This window comes from Lolium perenne, chromosome 1 (assembly GCF_019359855.2).
Source record: "Lolium perenne isolate Kyuss_39 chromosome 1, Kyuss_2.0, whole genome shotgun sequence".
In the NCBI taxonomy this organism is placed as follows: domain Eukaryota; kingdom Viridiplantae; phylum Streptophyta; class Magnoliopsida; order Poales; family Poaceae; genus Lolium; species Lolium perenne.
In genome coordinates this window covers 116,926,433-116,939,318 of record NC_067244.2, presented here as the reverse complement: position 1 = coordinate 116,939,318, position 12,886 = coordinate 116,926,433, and the positions used below count along the sequence as shown (strand labels likewise).

The 12,886-nt window shown below is 43.5% G+C and overlaps 1 protein-coding gene across 1 annotated transcript; it reads right to left on the bottom strand.

Annotated features, from left to right (window-relative positions):
* Positions 1 to 4,301: 4,301 nt before the first annotated feature.
* Positions 4,302 to 12,113, bottom strand: LOC127299947 (protein NRT1/ PTR FAMILY 5.2). The gene is made up of 3 exons (XM_051330012.2): positions 11,924 to 12,113; positions 11,583 to 11,800; positions 4,302 to 6,081 (listed from the first exon to the last, which is right to left on the bottom strand). The coding sequence occupies exons 1-3, from the start codon at positions 12,030 to 12,032 to the stop codon at positions 4,579 to 4,581; spliced, it is 1,830 nt and encodes a 609-aa protein (XP_051185972.1). The 5' UTR covers positions 12,033 to 12,113; the 3' UTR covers positions 4,302 to 4,578.
* Between the last annotated feature and the right edge of the window lie 773 nt (positions 12,114 to 12,886).

The following is a 12,886-nucleotide window of genomic DNA, read 5'->3' as shown; positions in this document are numbered from 1 at the left end:
TTAAAATATTCAAGAGATTGCATCATGTCATTGAGCCTGCTTTCCTTTCTCATTGCAGTTCTTAAGTTGCTTACATGTTTTTTGGTATATGGAACAGCCTTTGAACAACCTCCTCTCAAATAAGTTAGAATTGCCATGATCTTTCTTGTGGGAAGCTTCACTGAATTGAATGTCCTTATGAAAAGTTTTTCTTCATTTGTCATGCGCTTGTGTGACCTTAAAAATCTGGATTCTTCCGGCGGGCTCAACTCATGGTTGTGTTCCATATTAAAACTAGTTACTGTCCATTTATCTCCTTTTAGTGTAACAATCATTTTAGCTAGACAACCTGTAATTTCCAGATTGTTACTCTTCCTCTTTTTAGGTTGATCCTTAGGTTTATCTGCTTCGGGTTCCAGAGGTTGCTGAGGTTGCAAAGGTACATTCTCTCCTTTCTCTAGCATCTTCTTTCTCTTTGTCTCCTGCCTCTTGACTTCTTTTTTCTTCTTCCTTTCTTCTTTTGTTTTCTCATCTAGTACTTTTCCAGAACGATTGCATTTGAAAGTACACCTAGTAACTTTATTATCCTTTCTGTAGTGATAATTTCCAGCTATTTTTGCTGAAAAGCCGATAATATTTGAATATGAGTTGTAGAACTCAAATGCAGCCTCTTTTGTATCGAAAACTTGATTTATATGGGGTACATGGTGACTACGGACATCCTGACTGCATGTTTGAGCGGCTTTAACACTTCCATTCTCAAGGTATATCTCTATATCTTCCTGATCCAGTTCTTGTACACCTCCATCTTCTTGTACTGACCTTACTTCACATTCACTTGCATCTGCTGCTAAATCATCTGCGCTGCCAACATTTTGATCATTTGTACTGTCAAGTTTATCTGGCTGAGAACATTCTTGTTCATCACATGAACTTTTTTCTGAAATCTGATCTGACTACTCTGGATTGACCCATGATCCTTGTACTTGTATGCACTATCTCCATTAGCATCTGAATTCTCTTCTGGTTCAAACATATTTCCGCAGGTGTCGTTGTCTCTTTGAGGATAATCTTCCTCACTATTATGAACATATTCACTTCTGCCTGTTATCATGAACATTCTGTTCTGCAAATTTGAAAACAACATAACAAAATGAGTGAAACAGTGATATTTTATTTCTGTAGTCATATTTTTAAGTTCTTATAATTTTACCTCATCTCCCATTGGCCCAGTTAGCAAATCCATAAAACTGCAATTACCTTGCTGAAATAATAAACATATCAGTACAATTCCTTTCTTTTTCATGCATTTTTCCTGAATAAGTGTACGAATTAAAATTGTTTGTCTAAATTTAACCTGTGAAAAATGCATTGCATCCATGCTCTGCATCATTTGAGAATATGACATGCCACTGCCTTGTGATAAATTAACCTGCAATTTTAAAAGTTTTTTCAATCAGTTCATATTTTCATTATTTAAAATGTACCGTATCATTTGTTAAAGCATGGAAATTCCAAACTAACCGCAAATTCATCCATGTGTATGCTTGCAGGCTCTAGGTCTAAGTGTGATGGCGGAGGAGCCTGTACATATATAAATATCATTTTTTTCAATTCTTGCTCATTACATTAGAAACTACAAGACAACAAGGTAAGCGTTACGAAAACATTCTACATTCTACATTCTGTCAACTGCTACTGCATTCTACATTCTACATTCTACATTAGAAACTCACCTGTGTACATTCTACATTCTGCATGCCTTCAGAGAATTCAAACTGCATTTACAAAAACATGTTCAACATCAGTACTAGCAAAGAAAGAAATCCAAAATAAACCATGTGCTGTAGGTTATTACACATTTTATCTGATTTTTATCTATATTTTATCTGTAAGATGTAAGAATGTAAGAAATCCAACATAATCAGCTTTTTCTTATCACAAGCATGCGATGTTCATCGCTCTTTTTTAACTTTTCTTTCTTACCTGTGAACTAGATGAAGAGCCCATAGTAGGATTGATGAATGCAATGTTCTCTGAATTTCTTGTTGAAACATCATTCTCTTGAGGCTGCCCATTCGGAGGTATGTAATATGGAACCTGCATTGACAAGTAATCATTGAATATAGGTCATGCTATTCCATTCTGAATTTCTAACAAGCATTAAGTTTAAGAAATATCACCTGACTTCTATCTTTTAATTGTGAACTGTATGATCCATATTTTTTTGCTTCCTCTTGATATCTGTCCTTGCCTGTAAATTTAAAGTCAATTTCATTTTATTTATTCAGCTGAAAAAGTGACTCATCCAACATAGTTTCAGTACAACTAGACTTGGCAGATTGTCCTTGTCAATTTCTCTGCCTTATTTTACATGCAATGTTTTTTTGATCATAATGCAAGTGCAAAATGCATTACAAGCTGCAATAAATTCCATGTAAATCATTCCCCTTGCTTTTTCTTTGTTTTTGAATCCTGATTTTTGTTCTTGTTTTTGATCAAGACCTTTTACAAATGCGACCTGATGCAACTTTTGTTGCCAAATTTACATGAAGGCAGAACTGATATCACCAAGCAAAGGCACAGCATAGCAAGCACAAGCTCAGGTGTTTTTCCGATGTCATCACCGTATGTGCTGACTTATTGTACTAAAAAATATCAGTGACATCCATATTCATTGTTATTCAGCAGGAGACAAACGAAAAAAACAACTAGCCATCTGATGCGAAAGGTAAATCAGAAATTTTCATCCACTATTCCATTATCATTTTATCATTATAACATCTTACTGTGCGTGCCCTAACCACAGTAACCCGTCAAACAGAACCTGTGATCTACCACATATGCCTTATCTAATTGATCCTGGTTTTTGTGCTCTGTTTTTCATCAGTTTTTGAGTATACAATGATGAGTTTTCGGTTCATTTTTTTTTCTGCATGCATGTGTTTGTATGATGATGATGGTACTGTTTGAATATAATGCAAATTATATGCTGGTAAAGCACAGAGAGAATGCTGTTTGCTGATATATCTTTTCTTGACCAGCTATCATGAAGTGAAAGTAAAGTGCTGGTCATGGATGACAGTGCTGGTCATGGATGAAAGAGTAAGACAAGAATAGATGTTCAATTTCTGGGAAGAACTGATATGAGAGAATGTTGTTGTCTCATTCAAAAGAAATTGCACAGAGAAGATCTGGGAGGAGCAGAAATTTCATACCAAGGTAAGATCCTGATCCATACTCCATATTCAGCAAGATTCCTGTCGAGGGAGGGGTTGAGGGAGGGGGAGAATAGAGCAGATCTTCCTCTTTCTATCTTTTTATGGGATTTTTTTTTCGTGGGAGATGCTGTTTTCCTCTTAGGGTTTGCTCCACTCTCTTTCCCCCATGGCCACGATGGTGAGGACGATGAATGGGGAAGAACTGATCACGAGATGATCGTGTCTTCTTACTTGCAGAAGGGGTTTCTGCTGGTAGACAGCCCACGCACAAATCAGGTGACAGGAAGCCCAGATGAAGCCCACTTAAATATCAGGTGATAGGCCACATTAAATGTCAGGTGACAGCCCACATAATGTCAAGTGACAGCTCGTGTGAAAAAGACAGGAAGCGCAGACAGAGACAAGGAAAAGGTTTCGTGTGTGCTGATTGATCGACTGAGACATAGAGATGTTCTCAGTCGACTGCCTGATGCTGCTGGCTGCGTGTTACTACGGCGTCGACTGAGACGTAGCAATTTCTCAGTCGACTGAGACGTAGGCGCTCCCTTCTTTTTTTTCCATAGGAAGCTGTTTCTGACGGATACAGATCAAACGAAGCATCTCATCAAAACTCTTTGGGGTCTTTTAGCGGTTACGTGGACAGGTGCCAGAAAAATCTCTCTGTTTTTTTTAGCCAAGGCGGAAGGATAGATTTGTTTCTTTGACAGTACCAGGGTTTAGATCGGTTTTTTTGATGGACGAAAATTTGTTCCGTTTTTTTGACCTACCTACACTACCGATCCGTAACTTATTAGTAGAGATTTCTAAACCAAATACGAGTGTTTAACTATTACAAACTTTGCATACTCGAACATTCTTGTATGCATGAAAAATATTTTTGTACTATACCTCCACGGGCGCAGAGTGTGCCGCGCCAAAGCCTACTTACTGGTTCCCTATGATTTATCATACAGATATCGAACAAATATCGTCATATGTATGCGTTCATGAGTCACTAACGCTCGATCCATGTTCCACGTAAGGATCAATAATTAACTACAGTAGTGCTTACTCCCTCCATAGCAAAATGTAGCGCATATAAGTTTTTCATGTCACTGACGCGGACACGGATCCGGTGCCCCCATGAAGGCAGGGCACGGATGAACAGTACCGTGCCCTGCAGTTTCGGCCGTTGGATCAAAAATAGAGAGCCAAGATTAATCACTGTAGCTTGGTACTGTACACTACCCTGTAGCAGATGCACTGTAGATAAATACTGTAGCGAATGTCCTGTAGCTAGCGCACTGTTTGTTGTCCTGTAGCAGATGCACTGTTCATAGTCATCTGTCCATTCATTTTTGATCCGACGGCTAAAAAAGGGGGCAGGACACCGTACTGTTCATCGGTGCCCTGCCTTAGTCAGGGCACCGGATCTCAATCCCACTGACGCTGGCTTTGAGTGAACTCCTGCCGGGCCGCCCTGCACGTCCATGGCGATAGCGATTGTTTCCCTCGACTCCGCTCGGTACGTGTACCTCCTGCTGAGAGCAATGTACACCGAAAGGTTCGCCACGGCGAGCACGGCGAGGAGCGCGTAGTAGTAGTCGAGGCGCGATGTGTTGAGGTTATTGGTCACCCACGGGGTCCCCCATTTCCCGGTGACACGCACGACCAGCGAGAGGACGGCGCTGCTGAGGATGTTGCCCGCCCCGTACGCCGTCAGGGACAGCGCCGTGCCGAGGCTCTTCATACTCTCCGGCGCCTGGTCGTAGAAGAACTCGATCTGACCCACCAACAGGAGCGCATCGGAGGCGCCCATGAGCACGAACTGCGGCAGCAGCAGGAAGATGCTCAGAGGAAGCACGCCGGCGGCGTCAGGGGCGTGGCTCCTTGCAAAGCCCAGCCTATGACTCTCGATCGCCGCCGTAACCGCCATGGTGACGACCTGGAGCAGCAGCCCGGCACCGATCCGCTGCAGCAGCGTGATCCCCCTCGGGTTCATTGTGCGCCTCCGTGCGACGGGGACGAATACGCGGTCGTAGAGCGCGACGCAGATGAGCATGGCTAGCACGACCACCGCGCCGAGGCTCGCGGGGGGCACCTGGAACCCGCCGAAGCGCCGATCCAGCGTCGCCGCCTGCTTCACGAAAAGCGTACCTGCCTGCGCGAACAGCGTGCACGGCACGAACATAGTGAGGAGTAACGGTACGAGCTTGGCCATCTGCTTCGTCTCCTCCACCTGCGTCACCGTGCAAAGCGTCCACGGTGGAAGCCCCAACGACTCGCGGTCGTCGTCGTTGTCGTCCTTCTCGGGATTAACCTTGACGGCCGCCTTGTTCAGGAACCTCATGGAATCCGTGGCGTCCATGCGGAACCTCTTCCTGCTCGTGTAGTGTTCCAGCTCCAGCTCGTGCAGCTGCTTGGCGTCCATGGGCAGCTCGACCTTGTGTTTCCACACGGCCGCCGCAACCACCTTCCCCATGCTCGTCAGCGGGCTACCCTGTGGCTTCTTGTGGCGGTACATCGGCGTGCCAGCGAGGAAGATGACAATGGAGACCAGAAGCCCCAGCGTAGGAATGCCGTAGCCCACGGACCAGCTAACGTTGTCCTGGAGGTACACTAGGACGGTGGTGGAGAAGAGGATGCCAAGGAAGATGGTGAACATCCACCAGTTGAAGAAGGAGAGCTTGTGCAGCTTCTCCACCGGGTCGAAGTCGTCGAACTGGTCCGCGCCGATGGTGGAGATGTTGGGCTTCGTGCCGCCATGACCGAGCGCGATGGTGTACAGCCCGCCGAAGTAGACGCCCAGCTCCAGGGCGGAGGCGCGCGGGCAGGTGGTGCCGTCGCAGGGCGGAGGTTTCAGTGCCGGCACGGTGACCGACAGCGTCAGCAGTATCATACCCTGCGTTTGTATCAGTAATTCAAGCTTGAGAAACTAAAGGAGTGATCAGATCGAATTTAATTAGTTGGTGCGGTGAATCATACATGGGATTTCCAAATTCCTGGAGAATTTAACAAAAAACAAACAATATCATGAACGAAGTTAGGAAAAAAATAGCGCGCTATAACAAAATAGCGTGGGTCTAAAAATACGCTATTAGCATGCTATATCGTGCTATTAACACGAATAGCGCGCTATAGCGCTGAAATAGCGTAGCGTCGGCTCTCCAAATAGGCTATAGCGTGCTATTAGCGTTGGAATAGCGCGCTATTTTTTTCCATGAGTACAACGCTATACGTCTTCTGTTTAATATATATAGCGAGTTTACTTTTTTTTCCCAAACAACACTTCTCCTTTATCGCCACATGATTCTATTTTGTGTACTAGGTTGGATTTGCAGCAACAACACATGATCGATAATCAACTTGTGGTAGAATGGTTATGAGAGCAGTGATACCCAGCATACTAGCCATAAAATCTCAGGTTTGACGATTTGTGTTTCATAAACAAGCAGAATATTATTTAGTGGGAGACGTATGTATTTTCTTCGTTAATCTCAAGACCCATTAAATAAATCTTTTAGACTCATTTTCTTGGAGGTTCTCATAGGGTATGATGTGTGCGTGCGGTCATAGATAAACGTACATATTTTCTGAGCATCTATACTAGGTTTAGCAAAAAAAAAAAGTGAGTGCATTTTCTTAAGGGCATTATTATGTTTCGCCTGCATTACTTATGTGGGTTGGATTTATTGTCTTTTCCTTTACCTTTTTTCTGTGTTTTGTATGTGGGATTAGAATGTTGTCTTTCTTTTTTATTTCCTTATTACGTATTTTTTTGTTCCTTTGTGTAGCCTGGAGAGAAGAGTCCAACTCCTCACTAAATTTAGACAAATGGTAGTCGAGCTCCAAATAGGCCTTATTTAATATATTTTGCAAAATTATATAAAAGATATTGGGTTTACTCAATGACTTATACTTCAAGCTTGTAATTCAGAAATTGTTACTCAGCTACTTAAAACTAATAATTGACAAATCTTGGAGTTCAGAAATTGCACCGTTCTTGCGTCAAAAAAATTGCACCGTTCACTATACTTAGGTTCACACTTCAGTCTTTTTTGTGTAGAGTAGGATACAAACTATATAAAGTTAAGATTGTGCACATTTGGGAAGTGATGTTTTGGCACATGAGAGCATATGCACCATTTATTTTAAAATGAATCTTACACTTATCTTGAAATATTAAAAAAATTGAAACAAAAAATTTGCACATACATATTGATGTGATACATGCTCGCAAAGTCGTTTCATGAAAAATCGTCTGGTCATGTAGCTTGTGTAAAAAGACTATAAAAAGTTTTGTTTTTTCGTGAACATTGACGAGCGCACATATATAATGGAGATGTACATGTAAAAAAAACAAAAATATTCGACATTTAAAAAATGTTTTTCTGGTATAGGGAGCATATGCACCCGGGAGCCAAATTGAATTTCCGGCACGCTTGTAGTATACAACATTGACTACATTATTGACTTCTACTTCTAGAGTTTTCAAATGTAATAAATATGATTCCAAATTTTTTTAGAAAAATGATGGGATCCTAGGAGCTCAGGCTCCATTTGGAGTTTCCTGGAGAAATGCTTCTACTACTCGATGTGCTGTTTTTTAGCTGATTATACGCATGATGCACCTTTTACAAATGCAATTAACCACTTTTAGTGACATGTGTATTTTCTCTGATTATGGACAAATTGTCATGTCTTTGCAACCAACTTGCAAGACAGGAGTATATGTCAAAGTTGCACTTTCTCAAAATTATGCAACTACTAAATCTGAAAAAACACAATCGAAGGTCTTGAAATGCTAGATATTTGTTTTTACACTCCCTAGTTGTGTGTATGTTGTACCTTTCACTAAACTAAAGTTGCATTTTATTTTACAAAAATATGAAATTACCCACTTGCAGAAACTGTAACCGGAAGGTTTTAACATAATACGCATTTTTCTTCTCAAATATAAAGTTTCAGTTTTTTCACAAAATTGAAATTGCACATTTTCATAAACATGCAACGACATACTTCCGAAATGCGTAACAAAAGAATTTGCCTTTTTTAACCATAATAGCTTAGTAAAAAAAATGCCATCCTCATTTGTATCTAAGTTTGAAATGTTTGCATAACCCGTTCAACCTTTAATGCCTAGTACATGCCGATCCAATGATCAAAAATGTAGTTTTTTTCCCTTTTATTTTCTCACTAAGAGCATCCATAGTGTATGCTAAATAGTAGTTTCAATTTGTGAATTTGGTTTTTGGCATTGGTTTCCTCCATTGTAAATGGTATTGCCATAGCCAAAAGGTATGGCATGAGAGCAAGTAGATGCTCTTAAAGTCAAATTGTGTTTCTTTCACCCCTCTCTAGTGGGCCATGTAAAGTTACCGAGAGAATGTAGATTTTTTCGACAATCTACACATTGTAGGGAACTTAGCCATTAGCCATCAAAGGTATTTTTTATTAGGTGGCATATTGAGCATTTAACAACATTGTAGATGCTCTAAGAATGCGCTGTGTTGCCCACTGCCCCAAATAGACGTGCATCACCTCCTGATTGAGGACGTAGAAGAGATTGGCCAGGCATACATCATCCATCATCTAACACATCACGAAATGCCAGTCAATACCCTATAGAGTATTCCCTTAGGAGTTGAGAGTCTGCTACCCTCAACAACTATCGTGACAAGTAAACAAGTAACAGAGAAACTAGCAACCACATGTGACCACATCCGCAATTTTTTGTTTCTTGTTTATTCTGTCGATCCACATAATGATTGAAGACGGCCTTAAAGTCGCACCAAGAATCCAAGGAGTACCTAATGCTCATATGACATGTCCAAAAGATGCACCCATGTTAATTATTGAACCCTGGTCCTGCGGCACGTATTAGATTTTCCGTGGTTATTCCTTCCTGATGACGCTTTTTTTTTGTCAGTCCTAGTTTTAACTAGAAGAACATATCCAGAGATCAAGAAGCAGGGAGGAGAATGAATGCTGCTGGTCATCATATCTAGACTAGATGGCTGAAAACGGTAAGAGATAGCCTTAAAGTCGCACCAGTAAGCCAACCAATATCAGTACCTACCCAATGACGCCTGGTCCGGCGGCAAAGTACGAGATTTCCCATTGTTATTTCTTCCCAATGACGCCAATGTTGCTTGTCAGGTTTAACTTGGATGCATTCTAAGGTCCAACCATTATTTTCGCTACCACACAAAAAGAAGTGACAAACAAACAACTAGGTGACCAAAAAAATAAAAAAGACGACCAATGGAGAGACCCCATGGCGTTTAATTAACAAGAATGGTGCAACATCATCGAAATTGGGGTACAAGAACTCAAACTCGGGTGGGTAAGAAAGCATCAACTCCTCCTTACCACTAGGTGACAAAAGCATCACATTCGCTCACTATCCTGATAAACGTCAAGAGGTGATGATTAACAACTGTAGTACTGCCTTTGTCTCAATTTTATTAAAATATGCCCACCCTTCTAACCCTAACCTCTCACGCTCCCCACCCTCCGCCGCCGTAGCCGCCGGTAGCGCCGCCGGGGCAAAGTCCCTAGGGGCGTGGCGGCGGCGGGGGCCCTTCCTCGTCGCCGCGTGGAGATCGGCGGCCGGATCCCCACCTCCTCGATGCATGGCGGAGCAGACGCGCATGGGATGGGCGACGGCGGCGGCGGCCCTCCTCCCGTCGGCTGTCCCCTGGCGGACCGGTCGGCGCGGGTGGGATGGGCGGCGATGCGGTCTCCCTCCTCTCGTCGCCTTCCCGCAGCACTCCGGCAGCGGTTGGTGTTGGGCGGCGGCCAGACCCTCGGTCTGCGCCATGCCATCCACCCCCGCCTCTCGTTGGTGCGTGGAGGCGATCTCGGGCATCTTCCGCGACACGAGGGCGCCCGGGGCAGCAGCCTTGGGTTTGACGGAGGAGGTGGCCTCTTCTTCGCCGGAGAGGGTTGGCCTGCGGTTGGTGGTGGTGGATTTTTGATCTATCATCGCCATCCGGCTGTGAGATGGAGGTGCATGGAAGCCGGCGATGGTGTCGCCGGTGGAGGGTTGGGTTGGCCAGCCTGGGATGGTTGCCGTCGTGGGGGTCCGACCTGAATAAAAGCGGCGGTCCTAGGGCCTCTCTTGCGTGAAGAGGAGGACCTACCGGAGGCCTGGACTCGTGATCTGGCCGGAGGGTTGAGTTCCGGAAGGCTCCGCCGGCGAATGTAACACTGCTTTGCCTGGAGTTTGCTGGATCGGAGGTATTCGGTCGTGCGCATCCATGCGTTTATTCCGACCGTTTGGTTCTGGAGGGAGCAGCGCGAAGCTCTTTTTCTGTGTTGACATCAAGTGACTATGGATCCATGATGAAAGTCGGAAGAAGAGAATTTCATGAAGGCCGGAGGAGAGGACTAGCTAAGGGAGGTTCAAATCTCCGCGTTGTTGAGGGGCTTGCTTGGTGTCCGGGCTTCACAGCAGCGGTATGAAAGTGGGGGCGATAACACATGTGAAGCGCAGAGTCCTACCTTTCAGGGTGAAAACCCAAGGTCTGGTCTTAACTGGTTGTGCCTAGCAGTGACCTTGGTGGAGGCATTGTTTTGAGAGTGGGGACTATCTTCAGGGTGAAAACCTAAGATCTTTGATCGAACGACGACGGTGTTGGAGCACTGTTCCCTTCTTGGAGGCGTCGTTTTTTGGAGAGCCTGCAATTCATGTGTTGTCATGGTGGTGGATGTATTGCTGTTGTTAGGCCTGTGATACTGTAGCGGGATTTTTGTTTCTTAGTTTTTTTTTTTTTTTTTTGGCTGTGTGCATCCGTAGTGCCATTAGGGTGGTGCGTTGTTGCAGAGGCTGGGTGTAATTGGTATCTCTTGATATTAATATATTTCCTTTATTGAAAAAAATGTAAGTTCAGAATCTTTTTGTGAACGGAGGAAATACTATTTATTTTCTCAGAAACAATAAATCTTATATATGATAGATGTTTGCAACGAAAAAATAATTACTACTTCCTTCGGTTCTAGATATAAACCATGTAGTTTGTTTGAGAATCATTCTAGAATATAAGGTATATTGTGTTGCACCACTTGTATGGACAATATTTTTAGGTATTTGATTATGTTTCCTTATCTTACGCAAAATCCTCTATTACCTCAAGTTAACTGCCTAGGATTAATCCCGTCTAATCATAGCGTAATTTTTCCTCAATTTGCATTCTTTAATTTTCGTGTTAAAAAATATATAGCTTATATTTAAAAACTAAGGGAGTATTGTGTAGCAAAATTGTAGGTAGTGCCTGCTGTATTGGTTTCCAAGTACGTTGGTGGTCTTTTCTAGGCACGGACCGTTTACTGATTTTTTTTCTTGCATAATTAGCGCATTTTACTGAAGAAACTATGTTTGGACCAAGAAGGCGGTCGTACCATGAGGTAGATGGCTGAACCGGCGACGAAGGTCCAGTAACGACCGAGGTAGGCGTCGGCAACGACGGCGCCGATGAGCGGCGTGAGGAAGACGGTGCCAGACCAGTTGGTGACATTGTTGGACGCCTCGACGATCCCCTGGTGAAGGTTCCTGGTCATGTACATCACCAGGTTCGACGCGATCCCGTAGTAGGCCATCCTCTCGAACAGCTCGTACACTGCAAATCAACACATGCAACGCCGGCGTCGCCGCCGACGGCATGGAACAAGCCGGTTAAGCATGCGCACACATGGATCTATTGCTGCGTTCCGGGCTTCCGGCGACCGGAGTAGGTACGTACCGACGATGAAGGTGCAGGCTGTCCAGCCGCCGCGCTTGGAGCGGAGGACGGGGTTGCCTCGGAGGTCCACGGAGCCGTCCTGCGCGTACTCACCATCGCCGTTCTCCATGACTGCAGGGCAGATGCAATGGCTCGGGCGACCTCGCTAGCAAATTCAATGGCCGCTGAGGCCACTGCTGCACCCTGACTATCTACTTATAAATGGCAGCATTGATGTCTGTACGTAGGCAGGCCCGTCTCCGGCTGTGCATAACCGAACTGAAACCGAAAACCGAACCGAAAAAAACCTAACCGTAACTAAATTATGGTTTTTTTCAGTTATAGGTTAGGTTACAGTTAGCAAAATAGCTAACCGTATGACAAATGGTTAATTCGGTTTAAAACCGAAATAATTCGGTTTAACCGAATGAAACCGAATTGAGTAGACAGCGAAACATTTTTCTTTGATGGCCCAGCCAAACTTCGCAGTATACTTTTATATAGAGTCGGTATTAAAATCCATACAAAGAATATGCTCTAGCATGCTGGTTTAGACGTGTAGTTTAGCCTTACGTGAGAATAGGTCGTGAGTTCAAGTACCAACATTGCATAGTTTTTATTTTCGTCCGCAGATTTTTTACATTTTTGTATCTTCCTCTTGTAAAACATTCAGTTCCATCGTAAAAATAAAAAAATATGAAATATATGTTCATAAAATTTATGTGTTATTCAAAAATTCGCGTCAACTTTGGTTAGTATGGTTATTACCGAAACCGAACCGAAATTTAATGGTTATTACCGAAACCGAATCGTATTTTTATACGTAACCATATTAACCGAAGTATTGAAACCGTATTTACCGTATAACCAAATAAACCGAACCGAATTAACCATATTAACCGAACGCGCAGCCGGAGGCCCGTCCCTTTCTGCCTCCCTTCACTCTGTCTCCCACTTCCTACCCAGCAATGCATACGACGCTGT